The sequence below is a fragment of the Alosa sapidissima genome, chromosome 7 (genome assembly GCF_018492685.1).
Source record: "Alosa sapidissima isolate fAloSap1 chromosome 7, fAloSap1.pri, whole genome shotgun sequence".
NCBI classification, from domain to species: domain Eukaryota; kingdom Metazoa; phylum Chordata; class Actinopteri; order Clupeiformes; family Clupeidae; genus Alosa; species Alosa sapidissima.
The window spans coordinates 5,921,987-5,942,725 of record NC_055963.1 but is presented as its reverse complement, the minus strand read 5'-3'; the positions used below and the strand labels follow the sequence as shown (position 1 = coordinate 5,942,725).

Here is a 20,739-nt window from a genome sequence, read left to right as displayed (position 1 = left end):
CCAGTCTGTGGTATCCCCACAGGGAGAGAGAGAGAGAGGAGAGAGAGAGAGAGAGAGGAAGGGAGAGAGAGGAGAGGGAGAGAGAAGAGAAGGCAGGATGCGGAGGGTGCAGGAGGAATCAGAGGTAATGTGATACATTAGTGGGCGTGCATTGGCTGTGAGAGGGAGTGTGTTGACAGGCAGAGAGTTTGCGTGTGTGCCACCTTGCCAAAACCAAACCACTGCCCTGCTGCCAAGAGCATCCTCCTGAGAACGGAAGCCTGTGTCACTGAACATCATGTAGCATCATGTGCTCCGTCCCAACGCTACTGAACATCATGTGGCATCATGTGCTCCGTCCCAACGCTGCTCCGTGTGAAGTGACCCATCCTGTGCCATCCCTGAGCATTTGTAAGCCTGTCAGAAGAACACCTCCACATGCAGTGCAGAGAACTTTCCATTCTGGCTGATAACACACAATCAATTACAATAAACACACAAGTAGTAGTATAGAGCATGGTAATTGTTATAGATATCTCTTTTTTTCTTCCTTGCCATTGTGGTAAGATCTGTGGAAAAGGTGAAATTGTTCTAAATCTACTTGTGGTGCCTGTGGTTGCTGAAAGAACTCCAAGTTCCTCTTTGTACAGTGACTTGTCTGTGCCGTTCTGATCCCCAGTGCTACCTGTCTCAACTGGTCATGCTTGGGCTTGTACCGTATCTTGTATAAAGTGTAAATTCAATTTTTATTTAGGGATGCTGGCTGCTTATTCAAGTCATATAAAGGGGCAGTGAAAGAAGATGATCATTGACTAAGAAATGTTTACATCTTAAAGGCACATGCACTGATCCACTGTGATTGGGAAAAAAGAGGAATTTGGAAGACTTGTGCCCCCACCCTCTATTCATACAGTATTGTGTTTCTCTGTGTTGCTGTTGTCATAGGGTCAACAATGGGCACTGTGAAGCACTGTCTGTATTTGAAGCCTACTGAAGAGTAATGTATTTCAGTCTGCATGGAAAACCCTTCCTTCACTCTGTGTCTGTTCTACCCGGTTACCATTGGTAGTACCATTGCATAAACTCCATTAATGGAGTTTACAGAATTATAGTTTTACACCTTGACCATGGTTTTTGTGAACTTTGTTTTTGTTTATAGACTTTATGTATGCAATATACCCTGCACTGTATGTATTTAACTAGACTACAGTGTGAACACTGCCAAATAATAATAAAATTGATAAACTCAATCTGAAATTATATCTTGTGTTTTCTAACTGGTCTAAATATCTGAAATAAAGTCAGTGTATGTGTTCATAGACAAAAATAGAGATAGTTACTAATTCAACCCTGTTAGACAGATACAGATATTCAAAAGGGCTTACATTTAACTGACCATGTGCAAAAGACATCAGACTAATATAATATACATCCTGATAGTTTGAGACTCAGACAGCTCTCTGGTGGTGTATACTAACCTGCTAACCTCTCTCTCTCTCTCTTTGTGTGTGTGTGTGTGTGCACGTGTGTATATCTATCACAGGTCAGACATATTAAAGGTTAGTATTGGGTTTTCAGTAAGCAATGCAATGCAACATAAATACTACCACAGCTGAAGCCAAGAGGTTCTCTCATACTGTGGTGTTTGTCTTTATATATCCCTTTCTCTGTGTGTGTGTGTGTGCTGTATGTCTGGGATAAATGGTACTTTAGTGACACCACATGGTTGATGCTGAGCAGGACATTTACACCAACTAAAATGCAAGGTGCAAGTTTAAGTTTAGTGATTGGAAACGCCTGGTCAGAGATGCAAAGTTTAAGGGGTGTCCCGTCCACATTCGCTAATAAAACGCTGTGATTTTGTGATCAGAGGCCTGGCACATACAAAAGGGTTGTTCTTATGTTTCTTAATCAGTCATGGCTGTTTTGGGCGTAACATCCTTTAAACCAATGAGAGTGACATCTGTCATTCCTTTTAACAGCAAGCAGCACAACATCAAAAGCCACGTTGGTATTTTGACAGTCAGTGCATTTGAAGGAATCTGCTTCCAAGCGACACCATGTATGCAACACAGGGATTCCACTAAACCTTGCTTTATTACCTGTGTGTGACTAGCAGAGTATAGCCTGCATCTGCACTCTCCTATTAATTGAACCATGGTCTCAAAACAGTTCTACACACTTGATTTATTTTCACTATTGACTGAGGTAACAATCGAAGACATAGCCTGAAAAAAAGCAACACTTACCCCAATAATGTTCAAATGACTGAATACAAATCCTAAGGATATTTATCGTGCAGACGAGTTGTTTGGGACTTGTTGCTAAGGGCTGCTTACATCTCGTGACAGTGCGTCTTCAGCTATGCTTTGTATGTGCCTTTCACTTTTGACCAGGTTTTTTTTGGTCAGTGGCGTAATGACTTTTAGAGGGTGTAAGACAGCGTTTTTTTGAATCATGCGCCAGACCACACCTGTTTCGTTAATTGACACACCCTTGGGCACAATGTTTAATGAATGTGGAGCACATAGCGAAAAATTCATCACTGAATTGGGTGTAAGATAAGAACAAGCCTTGCATCACGCTTTGCGCCGGGTGTACGATAGGGCACTAAAAGTTTGCAGACTCAATAATTATACCTCTGTACATACAAAATATGTAATGTATAGTATATTTCTTTAAATCAAGAAAAAGAAACTACATGCAGACATTTTCACAATGTAATACTAAACCAGGCTCTAAGATGGACCTCATTCATGTTACAAACTTAACTGTATTTATCATTATGGTTATCAATAATATATGATCATATGAACATACAGAAAATCAGGACAGATGTTACCCAACTCCTGGTACAGACAATAGTCATCTCATGACTTGACTACTGTAATGCCCTCCTGACAGGTCTCCTTCATATGATCCAGAACGTGGCAGCGCGCCTGGTCTACAACCAACCCAAAAGGGCACACGTTACCCCGCTGCTCATCCAGCTACACTGGCTACCTATGGCGGCCCACATCAAATTCAAGTCTCTAACGCTTGCCTATAAGTAGTCTGGTTCTGCTCCCACTTACTTGAATGCCCTCATACAGGCATATGCTACCTCCAGACCGCTGCGCTCCACAGACAAACGACGTCTAGATCTGCCACCGGTACGCTCAGGCCAATCCAAACTTTTTTCATCTGTTGTTCCTCGGTGGAACATACTACCAGTTCTTACTAGAGCAGGGACATCCCTCTCCATCTTCAAAAAACTCCTGAAGACCCAGCTCTTCAGAGAACATCTCCTCTCGTAGCACTACTTACAACATGTCTTGCTGATCCTAGCACTTACCACCTGTCTAGAACTGACTCTTGAATGTTTAAAAACAGCACTCACTGATGCACTTATTCTTATTGTACTACACCTTTTTTTAAATTGTCCTAGAATTGTTGAGAAACTGTTTACCATGTTGTTAGTCGTTTTGGTTAAAAATGTGTCAGCCAAATGTAATGTAATGATCATAGAAACAAACAATGTTCACATATATTTTATTATTTTCAATGATGCTTCATATTGCACAAGAAGCCAAGGGGATTTGCAGCTTGCAGAGCTATGTAAAAAAGTACTGATGTTTGTCCATCTCTAGATCGGCACTCTCGTCCACCTCGTACTCCAGGTTCTCCTGCATGGGCGGCTGTGAGCGCGGCATGAGTTTCCTGCCCATCTGAAAGCACAGCACCACTCACAGTCAGCACAGCACTGACATTACACAGGTCCATGATGGAATGAAAGTGTGTGTGGGCTCACAGGTTTCTTGATGTCGGCCTGGGCCCTCTCCAAGGCCTTACGGAGACGCTCCTCCTGCTGCTTCTTCTGCTGACACACCATCTCCTCCCTTTGCCTGTGGAAGCACGGCAGAAAGGTTAGGAGTGCAGAAGAGTCACAGGGGGACTTCCAAACATATTTATTTACATTTGAATCATTTTTTAACTACATTGGTAGTTAGATGGTGCTTCCCAGTATTTCCATATATCATTTTGTGGTTCAATTAAAATATAGATGAAAAGATGGAAACACTGGCTGGGCTGAAAAGAGCATGAGTTCACATATGAGGGGCATGACCCCATCAGAGGCGATGCCTGGCAAGTGACCCTGACCGGCTCCTTCGCTCCTTCTCGCGGACCCTCTCCACCATGAGGAGCCGCTCGCGAGGCACCAACTCCATGGCCTCCAGAAGCTCCTCAATGCGGCTTTCAATGCTGGTGAGCATCTGCAGCGTGGTGAGGTTGGCTTCCGTCTCGCCTACGCAGAGATGGTACACCTCCCCCACCTTCTTGCCCAGGGACTCCAGCATGCGGTCCTGCAAGGGAGCAAGCAGCCAGGGGGAGAAATGGAGGAGAAATGGAGGAGTGGATGGATGGAGCAAAGGAGGAAAGTTCAATCCCTTCAAATGGATTACAAGGTACATTATAATGATATGCTGCAACCGTATGATTAGGCTTTTGGCTCCTGCAACCTTTCATGCTTTCTAGCTATTCCCAGGACACAGCTTTTAACAACCAAACACAACTCATTTACAGCTGAAACAGTGAAGTAAAAGTATTCTCTTCCCTCGGCAATTCTATGCAATTGTGAGATTACTTCACATATTTCCCTCACGGGATCAAAAGAGTATATATACATATTGTAACAGTTTTGGTTGAACAATTTATTAATTACTTACATTTCTTAAGGAGAAACATCCATTCATTCAGAGCGAGAGAGAATAATGGCAGGTAATGATTTCAGCAAATCTCTGTGATTTGTAATTGTGTTTGTGTTTGTGTGTGTGTGTGTGTGTGTGTGTAGCGATACAAACCTGATGATCTGCTTTGTATTCTCCGAAAGAGAAGAGGCGAGCTTTCAGCTCCAGCTCTGCTTTGTTCTCTTTCACCCTCTCAATGGCACAACTGAGGATTTCAACCTGCTGGGCCAGCTGCTCAGTCTCCTGCTCCCTGCACGGACACACACACACACACACACACACACACACATACACACACACACACACACACATACACAATGTTGGGTTTAACTCTTTATCCAATATCATTTCCAAATAAACAAGGCACAAATACCTGATATCATATACAGCAGAATGTTTATGCTAATACTATACTATGTGTGGACATTAGCCTAAGCTAATACTATACTATGTGTGGACATTAGCCTAAGCTAATACTATACTATGTGTGGACATTAGCCTAAGCTAATACTATACTATGTGTGGACATTAGCCTAAGCTAATACTATACTATGCGTGGACATTAGCCTAAGCTAATAATACTATATACTATGCGTGGACATTAGCCTAAGCTAATAATACTATATACTATGTGTGGACATTAGCCTAAGCTAATACTATACTATGCGTGGACATTAGCCTAAGCTAATAATACTATATACTATGTGTGGACATTAGCCTAAGCTAATAATACTATATACTATGTGTGGACATTAGCCTAAGCTAATGCAGCATCAGTAGTGAGGCCCCTGACATCTTTTTGCGGGTGTTGAGCATGGTGATGCGGAACTCCTCCAGAGACTCCTCAGTGTCCTGGGAGTTCTGAATCAGGTTCAGATTCTGCTTCTCCAGCTCCGTCAGCAGGTCCAGCAGCTGGTGTGGATCCGTGAAGAACAGCTGAGGGTCCTGCAAACACGCACAAATTAATATAACATAATGAAAGGCACACATGCACCTACAAATGATCAAGGTATCACACTGCATGCAACGAATAACAATACAATAGAATGGCATAAGACACAATTCATACACCTCATTCTTTTTGGAACACTGTATAACCATGACCATAGCACTTTGTCTATCTACAGTTCCTGAATCAAAAGCCATGCATGAAACTAGAGAAAGAATATGTGCCTTGCCTCATACTCAGAGAGATCAGCCTCAATTATGGGAGACGGTAGTTCCTTCCTGAGACAAAAACAAACAAACAAATTCCTCTCAATTTCAAAAAAATGACATTTACTTCAGTGCTATACACATCAAATGCAGATGGTTTGTATAGCATGGATAAACAAAATTGCACTTACGTCTTGCTCTCCTTTATTGTGGGCATCGCTCCTTTGCGATGACTTTTGGGGTCAACCACAGGGGGCAGTTCTCTCGCATTGCTATCCTTTCCTGTGAAGACATATCATGGGCTATATTTTAGCGATCTGAAACGCACGGTCTGAAGAGGATGGTTTATAGACGTTTATGGTGTGGTGAGTCCAAAATCGTTATCTTAACGGTGTAGTAAGTTCGCAAGACGCCAAGCGCATTGTTCAAAAGGGTTGTTCTTATGTTTCTTAATCAATCATGGGTGTGTTTTGGGCGTAACATCCATTAAACCAATGAGAGTGACATCTGTCATACCTTTAAAGGCAAGGAGCGCAACATCAAACAGCATGTCAGTATTTTGAAAGTCAGTGCATCTTTAATAAGCTTATACTTATAGCAAACGTGAATAAAAGACACAAAATAAGGTTGCTGTGAGAATTATCAGTGTGTATGTGGGATTTAGGCGACCATTACATTTCTTTTAGCTTTTTTTTTAGCTTAACTTTATATGTCGTAACGTCAACTAAACTCAAACTAAGTCGCTTTGGATAAAAGTGTCTGCTAAATTAATACATGCAAATGTAACCTTTATAACTCATTTGTAAATGCGTTGCAGGGCATAAAAAGTCCTCACTTTAGATGAGCTCACAAAATGACATTAACTAAGTATAAAACATCTATTTACAAACATTTTTGAGGCAGTTATTTTAGTTATTTTTTTTTTTTGTGGAACGGCAACTTTCCATATTCCTTTTTCAAAACGGTACTTCTACTTTTACTCAAGTACTGTACATTTTTGAGCCAGTAATCTACTCTTTACTCCGCTACATTTTCAATTGCCTTTTGTTACAAGTACAAGTTTATTATCAGAGGAGAAAGTATCTCGAGAGATAAAAGCGCACCTCTCCCTCGGTGTACAACGGCGTGGGAGAAAATTAACAGGGCTTCAGAATGCATTGCTATGTTTCCCCGCGATTATAAAAGTAATGGGGCAGCCGTGGCCTACCGGTTAGCACTTCGGACTTGTAACCGGAGGGTTACTGCCCTTGAGCAAGGCACCTAACCCCTCACTGCTCCCAGAGCGCCGCTGTTGGTGCAGGCAGCTCACTGCGCCGGGATTAGTGTGTGCTTCACCTCACTGTGTGTACACTGTGTGCTGTGTCTGTTTCACTAATTCACAGATTGGGATAAAGGCCAAATTTCCCTCACGGGATCAAAAGAGTATATATACTTATACTACTTAACGACTGGCCTACCGGTATATAGAATCAATCAGATTACGTTGTAGCCTACTACACGGAAGTAAACACACACACACACCATTACCCCCACACATACACATTCACAACCGAACACACACAAACATAAAACACACACACACATGCAGACAAGCAGACACACACACACACACACACACCATTACTCCCACACAAACACTCGAAAGCGAATTCAAACACACACACACACAGAAGCACACATATAAACAAAAGCAAATGCACACATGCACACACTCTTACATACACAAAAGCTGTAAGAGTAGGGGATGGAGTAGGATACGGAGACAAATGGACAAGCGTGATTTATTTTTGCGGAGAGAATGTGCAGGACTGAGCGACGGTCGTATTTTGTACCGCTTTGCGATACATCTAGTTTACTTTCACTATTGACTGACAAGGGGTTACAGTCGAAAAACTGAAAAAAAAAGCAACACTTACCCCAATAATGTTCACATGACTGAATAAAAATCCTACGGATAGCCTATTCATCCTGAAAATAAGTTGTTGCCTGGGACTCGTAGCCCTTGTTGCTAAGGGCTTATCTTGTCACAATGCGTCTGTGCTTTATATGCACCTTTCGCTAGACCAGGTTTTTCTTGGTCAGTGGCGTATGATTTGTAGTGGGTGTAAGATAGCGATTTTTGGATCCTGCGCCTGACCACACCTATTTCTTTAATTGACACGCCCGTTGGGTTGAAAGTGGCCCTGGGCTATGGGACCTGCTTCTGTGATGCTATATGAAGTATGTGTATGCATACAGTATGTACAAAATGTGTGCATGCACACTTTTGCATGATTATATAAAAGGATTTTCACTGATTTGCCACTATTAAATTACTTTATTCCTTAAATTATTAAATTAAAGGAATTTCACTGATTTGCCACTATTCTATTAAATGTCCACTAAAGGACCAACAGATATGTTTGAATTTACCAAATACATCCAGAATATCCTTTTGAGTTTTTCAATTATAGCAATCAATGTGAAAGGGCTAGAGATTTTGATGTTTGATTTTACCAAATACATCCAGAATATCCTTTTGAGTTTTTCAATTATAGCAATCAATGTGAAAGGGCTAGAGATTTGGGGAGTGTACGTTTGCTTGCTGTAGTGACAGATGGCCCCTGCACTCCCTTGGCTGCTGTTTGCTGCTGCTGGTGGATCTTCTCGGCCATCTCCCTCCGCCACTGCTGCTTCTCCTGCCACTCCGGCGGGGAGAGTCTCAGCAGGAACTCTTTGTAGTTGGTGTACTCCCTCAAAATGTCCTCATACTTGGAGATATCACTGTGCATTTCAACACCCAGAGAAAGAATCACATGTAGAAACAATTAGAAATACGAGATCATAAACACACTGCACAAATGCAGTCACCATTTGGAATGTTTTTGATAGCTTAAGTGATAATCTTTCTCTGTGTCTCTACCTTTTCACTGCCACTATTTTCCCTGTAATCTTTTTGATATCTGCAATTTTCTCTAGCCTGGCTTTAGTCTCTTGTTCAGCACTGTGGTGGAAGTATATGGAATACATGTTTAATCACAGTCCAAAAATCATATTATCGTATATATCTATACAACTACATAATATAAATTATTTGGCAGAGTCTACATATCTGTGACATGATTATCAAACGTAAATACATTTTTATGGCCTGCACAGAGCTCTTGTCATTCTCCTTGAGGAACTCATCAAACATGACTGCATCTTCGTCCAGGAAGTGCAAGGCCCGTTGTAGCTTGGTCTCTTCTGCCTTGGCCACCTCGGTTAGATTGGTCATCACCTCTTGCTTCACTGCCAGTGAGTACTACCATTGGGAGTTATCACCAAAACAAAGGAAAAAAGAGACACACCTTTTGAGCTGGATTCTCCCAGTAGTCTCAGATGTCTTATTCTACATCTCCCACTATTTGGAATTTATTCAGACAGTATACTAGTGGGTTATACACATTCTCTTTTGGTACTTACTACTAATTAGTAAGTAGAGATCAAGGCTTACTAGGTCATTATTAAGATTATATCAAGAATAAAGGCCTAATTCGTCATGAACAAGAAATTTGCGAATACACGCCTAACAAATGATTAATGTTGCCTAACACATGCCTTACACGTCACTAATACAGGCATTAATTAGGTATGTATTAGTGGCTAACATGTGAACCTTAAAATAAAGTGTTACCCTGTTTTCATTTACAGGAAGTATTTTACCAAAATATTGATTTGAGAAAGTAGCTACTGTATATGAGAGAAGTAAAATAGTTTAAACTTCACGGATCTTTTCCCTTACCTCAAGCAGAAACATGTCCTTCTTTTTGCTGATGTAGTCACGGATTTTTTCTTTGTCATTTTGTTCTAAAATGAGATTGAGAAAAATATTTGTATGGATGGTAACTTTTTAATCAATTTGATAATCAGACCTTAAGTGGTGTCAATAGAACATTATTAATCAAATGTTAATCAAACATTAAAACAAACGCCTGAGGGGTTCACTACAAAGTGAGACTACTGGTTTATCTAGGTAACCTCAGGAGAAGGCTGATCACTGAACAACACTGCACTGAACATCTAAATGTGACATGCTCTTTTGAGATCAGTGGTTCCTCCTGAAGTTACTTGAATAAGCCCAGAAACCTTGGTTCAACTGGGTATAGCCCTCAGTTTCCCCAAGAAAACTGACTCCAGTGAAGTAGAAGAGTACTCTATGAAAGGAATACAAATCAACTGAAATCTTCAATATATGGCATGGATTGAACATGCTCTGCATGAAAGACAGAGAGGGCACATATTATTGCTCATTGGAAACTAGGTATGCACTGTAGCTTAACATAGACATAGCATGTCTGTCAAATCCTTATATCTGCACAGATTAAACCTCAACTACTGTAGATAGTCTGGACGCTGCTCTACTGCTCATGACCATCATCAGAATTTCACCGATTGCAGTTAGTGTTTGTCTCTGAAAAGGCAACCGGGTGCCCCGATACTTCCCCTTTTAATAATTTACCGAAAACAAAGGGTCATTTAGCGAACTAGGATTTACGAGGCAAACTGATTTGTTGTATGCTCTACAAACCTTGGATAGCAGCTTTCCTCCAGGAAGGACCACTTCTGAGGGAGGTATTGGCTGTCTTGGAGTCAGCTTCATTCTCCCACCTCTTCAGAGCCTGGCGAAATTCCACCCGTTTGTCCTGGATTTTCCCCAAATATGTGCTCTTCTGGTGGACCTTCAGCTCCTTCTGGTGCTCCAGTTCCTATGGGATCATAGAGAACAGTGTCATAACTAAATGTGCTGTGGCATGCCACCAGCCAGTTGTTTATTGCTGTATCCTGCGCCCTGGTGTGTGATTAACCTAGGTTGGTGATTGGCTATGGACAGTGATTGCTGTACAGTGAAGAAATGCCTTTACAGATTCTAGGTACAGCCTGCGGCACATGTTGTGGCTGTATCAAGCCAATTTTGCATTGATGCTGTATCCTGCTGTCACAGGCCGACCCGGCTCTTCTAGATCCTGAGCTGGGTTTTCCCTGTCCTGCTACCTGTCATCTCACTGCCGTACCTGTGCACGACCTTGATTGCTTTTTGGATTACAGAGTCGCTTATCGCTCGGCTCACTGGTAAGGACCTCGGACTGTTTCTTGGATTGATTGTTTGCCTGCCTGCCTGCATTGTGTAACGACCTCGGACTGTTCTTGGATTTATTCTGTACCTGCCTGCCCCGTGTAATGACATTGGACTATTTGAAATTATGCTCACTATCTTTCGTTAGAGACTTTGTTGCAATAAAATACTTTATTTGCCTTATCCACTGCATCTGTGTCTGCTTTGGGGTCCAAATCTGCCCACAGGCCCATATGGCGTGACACCTGTGTCATGTTGTAGTATTAATTTAGCTGTTCATCAAGCACTGTGGGAAGCCCCCAATAGCACAAGGAATTTCATCTGTATTAGTACAATTTTGTTGCTACATAGCATAGCCAGTTATGTACACAGCAAAAGATTTCATAGATCAATTCAGTGTGGTCTGAAATCACCAACAGTTTCTGTAATGAATGTGGACACTCACCTGCCTCTTTTTCTTATTCTGTTTGTTTCTGAGAAGAAAGATGTCTTCTTCGGGGAGTTTGAAGGGGTTTCTCAGTGAAATGCTTGAGTCATTATTTCCAGCGCCACCTGCATGAATATCATAGAGAATACATACAATAAAAACATGGCTTTAGATGCCCTCACGTGCAGTGCTCCGAGTGTATAATGAGGTGTGGATGAAGTGGTGTTATATTGGCACAGCAGCTTTTATTTGGAGAAGGTTTGGGAGAGAAATGTCAGTGGTGAAAGGGTGCAACTAAGCCCAGGGAAGACACACACAAATACATAATATGATATATATAGCCTTGCAAAGACATAATCATTTTCATTCAGATATTGATAAATAACTGTCTCTTTTAAAGGTGTGGTGATAGCTTGTCACCTGACTGTGGACACTCTGCTTTGCCTCCCATCTTCATATTCATCAGGTCAGTTTGTCTTTCTGCAGCAGTGAAAACAAGTGATGTGAAGAGACAGATGGAATATAGTATCAATACATTCATGAAAAGGCCTCATCTTTTTCATCTAAAGTAGCCTATGTTATAAAAATGGCTCAGAATCAGTTGATCAAACACATGTTTTTGTTTCCTATCCGTTTCCATTATTTCGATATAATTTTCAGAATTTGTACATTGCACTGTTTCTTCCATTCTTTCCTGGTAGCCTACATGGCTTCACATTTGGGTAATTATATTAAAAACTAAAGCAACATCAAATTACATGGCTAAAATTAGGCCTACTTACTTTGTCAGACGGATTCACCAACGCTTGCATTTCACAAACCCAGTCACATGAATGAAAACGATCTTTGATTTAATCTAGCCTATGTAGACATTGTCTGAAAATGTCAGAAACAAAGTGTTAGCTTACAGTTTGAGGTTGTTTTATTTATGAAGGTACTACGAACACCAGGTAGAGTTGATCAACAAAATGACGAGAATTTACCCTAATATCATCGCGGATAAAATAGGCCTAATCCTGGATAATCTCTGAGGAATGTTGCTTGACGCCCTCCTCGTCAAATCAATACTGCGTCATAAATGTGTAATAAATCTGGCTCTGTAGCCGAGCGCTCTAGAATCATAGAGAATCTTTGCTCTGTAGTATGAGTGGCGGGAACGTCATAATTGAACTTCAAACATTTAGTAGGCCTACTTGCATAGCCGACAGATGGCGATGAAGACACAGTTTCTCCACAGAAAGAGGGTTGGAAAGAGAAGAGCTATTGTCTGCAATTTTGAATGAGCAGTGGGATGACTTTGCAAGTGTATTTTTCTCATTAAAAGACTCAGTGAAACGTTTCCATTAATTGGTAGGTCCTAGGCAACTGCATTATTGTTGAAGCATGATGAATTTGAACCAAACTAAATTGATTTTAACTAAACTATAGAAACTTTAGCCCATACCAGACAGTCAGTTATGTGACCTACTTGAGGTTATGGGTTATTATGAGAAAGGAAAAAAAATGCCATTAATTAGGCTAGTTTTATACACATTGTTTTATGTGTATGGTTATGGTTATGGGATTTAGCAAAAGCCTTTGTCCAAATTGACAATAAAACAATACAAAATTAACCATACAAAACATTTCCATAGCCATTAGCCTAATGATGATATTATTGCTTAACTCACTGAGTAACATGGACCTCCGAACTCAATTGAATACCACTGAGTCCAAATGGAACAAACATAATCCCAGTGACCTGTTTTTTGAACTCTGGCCAAAACAAGAAGACATATTTGTTGGTAGAAGATGCCCTTGAGTGTAGTGAAAGAACATGCAGCCTTTGACCTTGTCATGTTTTTAAAGGATTTAACAAACAAAGAGTAGCCCTGCTGCAGATAACCCAGGGTCAGAGGCATGTGCTGCTGTGCTGGGGAAGGGCACACACCTCACCAGCAGGTCAGCTCCTCTCTTGTCACACTTTAATCAGTATGGGTAGGCCCAGGTGGCTAACAGATAATATGACTGACTGACTTCACCTCACTGACTTTGCCCACAACTTTGCTGGAGATGTTGTCTGCTATGTTGAGTGCTGTAATGAATACTGATGCCAAAAAAGAAAGTTTAAAATTGTAAATGTGTTAGAATTACTTTCTCTAATCTGAAGTAGAGTCATTTGTTGGATGTGTTTGTTTTTGTTGCTGCCATTACAAAATGGCATGTCATTGAGAATCTATGATGCATTTGATCTTGTCTAATGGCTCAACAGCGATGGCACCAGCTGTGAACTGTGAAGATCTAAATCGGAAGATCCTTTGCCAAGACCAAAGTCACCAAAGTCGATACCAGCTGTCTAGGCAACATGTAGGCCTACAGGCTACAACATGTGTCTCAGGCTCTCATCCATATTGGAAGGACATGTTCTGGTTCTCACGGGGGGAATGTTTTCCAATATTGGCTATTATAGATAGTTTCCATAGTAAAACTTAATCATTTTTGTTAGCCAGCTGTGCGCAACTTTGGTGTGGCTGTCGGCTGTTGAACAGCAATTGTTCCATTGACGACACACAGACGACAGTCCAGCCTCTGACAAATCCGACCAATCCCTGAAAGGGCAGCAGACGAGCCTTCACAACCTACCCATAGTTTTCTCTGAACTTACTCGGCAGTAATCATGTGATGGTAATGTAGTAGTAGCCAAGTCTACAACAGGCAAAGACCGCATGATCGTCACTGTGCTCAGTGTTGCAATGTGAAGCTTGACGGAAGGTCACACACACACACACACTCGTCGACTGGTACAGAATTTAAGAAGACGCTGTAGGTGAAAGCATAGGACTGGATTGTAGATAGGATACCAGACTTTAAATTGCAAGGTAAGTTGGATTCATTTTGTTATTTATTGTTAGATTTATTTTGCATATGCTAAGTCTGGGGAGGCGTTTGTTTACGAGACCACAATGGTGGTCAAATCTGGGTTTAATGCATTTGTGGAACAATTTAGTGCATTTCAGTGTTCCTCCAACTGGCATAATGAAACTATGCAGAAACAACTCGTTGTCCTCGCCGGTTGCATTGAGAAGCTTGCTGTTTATTTCTTCCGAAGACGCTATAAAGATTTAAAGGATGTATGCAAGTTATTCATGTTATTACAACAGCGCAAAGGTTCAAGATGTATGCAACGGATCAAAGTTATTACAATTTAGGATATAGCTAGCTCCTGCACCTTGCCTGATTACATAATACGACTGTAGGTTTTGCACTGTTGTTAGATAACTTGAATATATTTCAAATATATATATATATAAAAAAAATGTCCTATATCTGTAATCCACATCAATGCTGTTCTGGTGACATTGCCCTTTGAAGGTTGGGTTATTCTCGGTTAATTGTCAACGCGGATTTGGTCGCCCGAAGCTCTTCATAGGCTGATTCTGTGGACTGTGTGTAGTTACAGTAGTACGGGATTGTTTATTAGTTAAGATCACATAGGGTTTATTAGTTAAGATCACATAGGGTTTAACGATATTACAGTTAAGTTCTTTGACACATTACAAGGGTCAGTTTAATGCAGTTTGCATCAGAATTATTAGTTCCAAAGTAGAATAAATATAGTTTGCTTTCCCTGCAATTTAAATGTTATTATTTTATAAATAGGTAAGTTCATTATAAATGGTGAAGCAAGCCCAAGGTTGTACATTTTTCCATTCTGTAGTGAGGCTGTAGCTTTGTTACATGTTCTCTCTGTCATACCCCTTGTGCCTGACAAACTACAGAAGTTGGTTAGGGTTTCAGTTTCCAATGATGAGATCCACATTTGTGTGTGTGTGTGTGTGTGTGTGCGTGTGCGTTTTCGTGTGTGTGTGTGTGTGTGTGTCTGTGTGCCTGTGTCTGTGTTAGTGTGTGTTTTACATGTGGTATTGACAATAATGTATTGTTTATGCTCGTTGTAGGAAAAAGGACCTTGTTGAAGCCTCCCAAAAGGAAACTGCTGGGTTTTAGTGGGAGGGAGCAGGGAATGGTGGATCACTTGCTTACCAGAGAAGAGACCTCCCTGCCTTTCTCTTGTTCCCCACCAGGCTACAGCCACTTAGCTATGGTTACAGACGAGGGTGTCTATCACATGCTGCCCTCGCCCTTCTCCGAGGACGACCAGAGCGACACCTCCAGCCTGCGCTCCTGCTCCAGCCCCGAGTCCCAGGTGCTGGGGTCCAGCTACGGCAGCAGCAGCAGCAGCGGTGAGAGCCAGGATGGGCTCCTGGACTTCCTGCTCTCGCAGGCCACGCTGAGCAGAACCTCCTCTTCCGCCACCAGCGCCCCCAGCACGGTCCCTCCCCTTCTGCCCATGGGGCTCGCCTGGGAGTCACGGCGGGAGCGGACGGCCAAAGAGGAGACCTCCGACTTCCCGGCATTCCCGGCGGATCTGGAGGACCATGCCCGGCTGCTGTTTCAGCCCACGCTGGAGGAGATTGAGGAGTTTCTGGAGGAGAACATGGAGGTGGTCGCTCTCAAGCAGGAGGCCAGCGATGAGACTTTGCTGGAGGGTATAGAACACATCTTTGGGTGTGAGGCTTTTGCACAGAACCCAGACCAAACTGTTTCCACCAGTGTTGATATGGTCACTGTTGACGCTGAGAGTGAGAATGCAGAGCTCATGACGGGCTCCCCCGTGAGTGCTGCATCGGGTGTTAAAAAGGAGGATTCCTCCAGCAAGTCAGCAGTGTCGGATGGGACAAGTGTACCGGTCATTTTACAAATACAGCCCATCCAGATCAAACAGGAGCAGAGCCCGAATGGATCTCCGGCACCACAGCCCACCCCGTCAGCCTCGGACATCAAAATTGCCCAACTCCTGGTCAACATCCAGGGTCAGACTTTCGCACTGGTTCCTCAGGTGGCACCGCCAGCTAATCGTAACGGCTCTTCCTCAAAGTTTGTCCGCATTGCCCCTGTTCCCATCGCAGCCAAGCCCATGGGTTTGGCAGAGGGAGGCATTGCTGGTTCCCAGGGCACGGGCCTCCTAGTTGGGGGTCAGAAGTTCCAGAAAAGCTCTGTGGCAGACCTCATCAAAATGCACAAATGCACCTTCCCAGGCTGTGCCAAGATGTACACCAAAAGCAGCCATTTGAAGGCACACCTCCGGAGGCACACAGGAGAGAAGCCCTTCGCCTGCACCTGGCCTGGATGTGGCTGGAGGTGAGATAGAGAGAGTGAGTGAGAGAGAGAGAGAGAGAGAGAGAGAGATTGGTGATATGACAATATTGTTCTTTGGATTCACAAGTAGGAATGACATGTTCAAACAATCAGTTATAATTCCAAAAGATTTTATTTGAAATATTACATCAAATCTCCCATTCCTGCTTCCCAATCTTACAAAATAAAGATATGAGATTAGGGTATTTCTTTCTCTGCACATCCTTTAACTAAGTTATGGAGTCCCATCGGCTGGACAACTCTCTGGCCAGAGTCCACTTTCGACTACACATTGATACATCATTATAAGTAACAGATTGCACAGAGTTTTGCATGCAGGTAAAAGATCATGAGCATATTTTGTCACATTTCCCCTATCTCCATTTTTGTCCCTCTCTCACAAAGCTCTAGATTAGATAAAGCCTTTGAAGTCAGGAAGGACTTTGCTCCCTCAGGCATCTGCTGTGTTTGTTCTCCGTCTGCACTTGGCTGCATGCTCTGTTAAAACACAGCCAAACTGCAGTCAAGTTCGCAAACTCGAAATGTGCTGATGCTACAAACACTTTAAATGACGGAGATGAAGCATGACATTTCATGTCAGTGGTCACTGTCAACCGTTTCAACCACGCTTAAACTAACCTAATGGGTTTGAATGGTCAATTGAATGAAGCAAAGGAGCTTGCAGCTATAGATATCACAAACAGCATTGTTTTCAGAAATGTCTTTGTTTCTCTACATAGAACCACAAACAACAGACAGACATGCAGCAGTGATATACTGTAGATATGACTTATTATTATGGAGGATACATATGAAGACTAAGCTATGATATGACTTCTTATTATGGAGGATACATATGAAGACTAAGCTATGATATAGATATGACTTCTTATTATGGATGATACATATGAAGACTAAGGTGTAGGTGGCAGAAGTGTTGTGGTAGCTGTTGGTATCTGTCTCGGTGTCCCAGGTCAGAGTGTCTCACATTAGCCATAGTGTGCATTCATGCCCTCACTCTATCTCCTCGTGCCAGCGTTAGATTGCCACTTATAGACACTCTGGGCTCCACTGTCTTTATCAGTGACCTAGGTTAGCCTCTCTGCAGGGAGAGCTGCACTGCCTCAGGACAGTATGCGGCCTTCAAAGTTGGCATCCGCGACCTCCTCTACGTGGTCAGGAAATGCATGTGAGGGAGAAGAAGAATGCCTCTTTGGCCGTCTGTAATTTGGCTGTCTCGTAGTTCTATGAGCATGTTTCACATTCCTTTGGTTCCCCACGAACAGCAAAAGAGGCCAAGTGACATCCAAATCGACAGGAGCAAGCACACTTCATACTTTCTAAGTACACATGTGTAGATGTCACAACTTCTGAAGTGTGTTTTCATATAGTTTCATATTTCTGCATTTGTCAATGATAAGAATAGTGAAGTTAATTTACCTTAGAGAATAGTAGAGTTTTAAACACAACCAAATTTAGTTGGCTCATGATGTATGATGTGAATTGGTGCTTGCTGCAGAGAACACTTCTATTTAATCTAGTTTCTTGTTTCCTCTTCTGTTGTAGATCTTGTAGTATGTGTTTGACTTAGAAAAGAATACTCTTGAAAAACTGTTGAATTGGCTGCTGACACAGCAAGTCTGAGATTAATTACAAAGCAATTGCAGCTTGTATAATTGTAGATGATTGCTTGGTGGTGATGTTAAATGCTGTGTTGGCTGTGGAATTCAGTTCCATGCATTTGGCTGTATGAAAAAATGAATGAATTGCGTGTGTGTCTGTGTTTGTGTCCATGTGTGTGTGTCCATGTGTGTGTGTGTTGCCACTGATGCTATGTACATGTGTGCTCTAGAGGGCAATGAGTTTAAACTACAGCTGTAGCTCAACAAGCTACAAAAGAGCCCAGTGTGAGAGCTTTGATGACTAGGAGTACAGAAGTACCCAGCAGTGGGGTCACTCCACCCATGCCCAAGGGTCTCCTCCAACACACTCAACATCTCCAACGAGCACATTAAAGAAAGGCATTCGTTCTGGGGCTTGGGAAGCTGGGGACTTACCTTGGTGGAAATATCATAGGGGTTTTTTGCACTTTGAGATGCCAAAGAGGACGTTAGTCTTTCTTGAAGGAAAGCCACTGATAAAGTCATTATCGGTGTAAGGTCTGCTGAGGACATTGATCACATTGATAACATAGTATTTTTGTACGTTGCTGTGGGATGTGGAAGTAATCTCTTCAACCTTTCTTTACACTCACTGGGGAAATGAACCTCTATGTCATGCCAAGTGCTTGATTGCTATGTAATTGTTACTGATATGTCTTGCGGTCTCTTGAAGAGGCCCAGGATTCTATTCTAAGGCCACAAGATTCTGTTCTTAATGACTCTGCAGTAAAGTCCATGGTCATCTCCAAAAATGTAAATAAAGAGAATGTATTTGAGAGGTGTGCAATAGCAGTGAGTTATGGCAGCACTGGACCTGTTGTCATTGTGCTCCTTATTATAAAACAAATATGCAAATGTTATGTTTGGAGAAAAAATCAACAAATGCAGTACTACTGTTTAGAGATGCACAGAGAAAGCTGGACTTAAATATGTGAATGAATAAGTCAGAGTCCAGGGCAGGAGAGGATTAACTCCTAACTGGACTGTCAGCCAAACAGCAAACAGCCAGAATGTGTGTAACCTCAGTGATGTGACAAGGACTGAATTTATGGTACACATGTGCCGTTTCAAATAAGGGTTGGGCAAAAAGCTACGAGCTGGTGACATTTGCCAGGATAGCGCACATGGTGTCCTCTGGCAGCACATATGCAAAATCCATAGGAACATATGACTCTGCCTAGTAACAAGCAATAATATGACTGTAATCTTTTCCATGGAGATACCTGATGATGATTTTTGTTCTCATTCACAAAGATTCTATTTGTGTTCAATTAGAATACATTTTTCAAATAAATTTGGAAATGATGTGAACTTGTGGTTGTTTATACTATCATGCCATCCTCACTCTCAAATGTGCTACTGGTTGTATTGGAGCAGGGGAGATTACAACATGTCAAATGCATTTGGAAACGCATTTGATGTGGCATGAGATTTGGAAGCAGGTCGCCTGGCTGACTCTTGTTTTTTTTTTTCTCTCGCTAGGTTCTCAAGGTCAGACGAGCTCTCGCGACACCGACGCTCGCACTCAGGAGTCAAGCCATACCAGTGTTCCGTCTGTGAGAAGAAGTTTGCCCGCAGCGATCACCTGTCCAAACACATCAAAGTCCATCGCTTTCCACGAAGCAGCAGGACAGTGCGCTCTGCAAACTGACCTCAGACAACCCCCTTGGCTTGGACTGGGGCCCAGAGAGGGGTGGGGGCGGGGGGGGGACTGGGGCCCAGAGAGGGGCGGGGGGGGGGGGGGGGGGGGGAGAACAAGAGAGAGTGGAGAGAGTTGAAAGGAGAGAGGAGAGAGAGAGGAGAGAGTTGAGAGGAGAGAGAGAGGAGAGAGGAGAGAGTTGAGAGGAGAGAGGAGAGAGTTGAGAGGAGAGAGGAGAGAGAGGAGAGAGAGGAGAGAGGAGAGAGAGGAGGGAGTTGAGAGAGAGAGAGGAGAGAGAGGAGAGGCAAACATGGGAAAAAGAGAAAAGGAACAAGGGCTGTGAAAAAGCTTGTGTGTGAGATTTAAAGACAGAATGGGTCACACAGGATGAGAGAGTTTGAAAAGGTGAATGGGAAGACTGAATATGTGTGATAGTGTGTGTGTGTGTGTGTGTGTGTGTGTGTGTGTGTGTGTGTGTGTGTGTGAGTGTGTTGATGAGGTGATCCAGGAAGAGAAGTTTAAATGTGGTACTGTGATAATTTATTGAATAAGGAAATGACTGAAGGGAAAGATTTCAAACATGAAAAAACAAAATCTGTTACTTGATATGGTATTAAGATGTCTTGAGTTTCATTTAGAGTGTATTTTTGTAGTTTTTTTACTCTTTTTTTCTATTCCAAATTTTAGACAAAATAAATATCATAATTTAATTTTCAAAGTACTTTAATGTTTTATTGTTGATGTACCTGCCTATAACTAAAGCATCAACATTCCTTATCCTACTCTATGATAATGTCTCTCTTTGCCAATGTAGTTGTGCTATTTAGATCCTCAAAACCAAAAATGTAGGTTCATTTGAACTACTGATCACTGTCAGGATC

General features: G+C 42.2%; 2 protein-coding genes across 3 annotated transcripts; one reads left to right on the top strand and one right to left on the bottom strand.

Moving 5' to 3' along the window:
- Positions 1-3,494: 3,494 nt before the first annotated feature.
- On the bottom strand, positions 3,495-12,501 carry LOC121713944 (cilia- and flagella-associated protein 100-like). 2 transcript variants are annotated; one of them, XM_042099043.1, is made up of 16 exons: positions 12,367-12,501; positions 12,162-12,259; positions 11,804-11,863; positions 11,402-11,508; positions 10,411-10,588; positions 9,625-9,689; positions 8,981-9,144; positions 8,764-8,844; positions 8,437-8,624; positions 6,053-6,143; positions 5,885-5,933; positions 5,500-5,651; positions 4,821-4,956; positions 4,120-4,322; positions 3,770-3,863; positions 3,495-3,686 (listed from the first exon to the last, which is right to left on the bottom strand). In XM_042099043.1, exons 2-16 carry the CDS (start codon positions 12,193-12,195, stop codon positions 3,573-3,575), a joined length of 1,716 nt encoding a protein of 571 aa, XP_041954977.1. In that variant the 5' UTR covers positions 12,196-12,259; positions 12,367-12,501; the 3' UTR covers positions 3,495-3,572. The 2 variants fall into 2 exon arrangements, with proteins under 2 accessions (XP_041954977.1, XP_041954978.1); XM_042099044.1 differs by having other exon boundaries at positions 12,166-12,259; positions 12,367-12,427.
- Positions 12,502-14,039: 1,538 nt separating this feature from the next.
- On the top strand, positions 14,040-19,907 carry klf15 (Kruppel-like factor 15). Its single transcript, XM_042099064.1, has 3 exons — positions 14,040-14,241; positions 15,319-16,561; positions 19,702-19,907. Exons 2-3 carry the CDS (start codon positions 15,384-15,386, stop codon positions 19,868-19,870), a joined length of 1,347 nt encoding a protein of 448 aa, XP_041954998.1. The 5' UTR covers positions 14,040-14,241; positions 15,319-15,383; the 3' UTR covers positions 19,871-19,907.
- Positions 19,908-20,739: the final 832 nt, after the last annotated feature.

Bases quoted from the DNA above. Each gene is read 5' to 3' on its own strand.
- LOC121713944 (XM_042099043.1), bottom strand. From the start codon at position 12,195: ATGCAAGCGTTGGTGAATCCGTCTGACAAAGTAA. The intron at 9,145-9,624 runs GTAAGGGAAAAG...TCCCAATGGTAG, and splicing joins AGGACATGTTTCTGCTTGAG to TACTCACTGGCAGTGAAGCA. The intron at 4,323-4,820 runs GTTTGTATCGCT...GCTCCCTTGCAG, and splicing joins AATACAAAGCAGATCATCAG to GACCGCATGCTGGAGTCCCT.
- klf15 (XM_042099064.1), top strand. From the start codon at position 15,384: ATGGTGGATCACTTGCTTACCAGAGAAGAGACCTCCCTGCCTTTCTCT. The intron at 16,562-19,701 runs GTGAGATAGAGA...TTCTCTCGCTAG, and splicing joins TGGCCTGGATGTGGCTGGAG to GTTCTCAAGGTCAGACGAGC.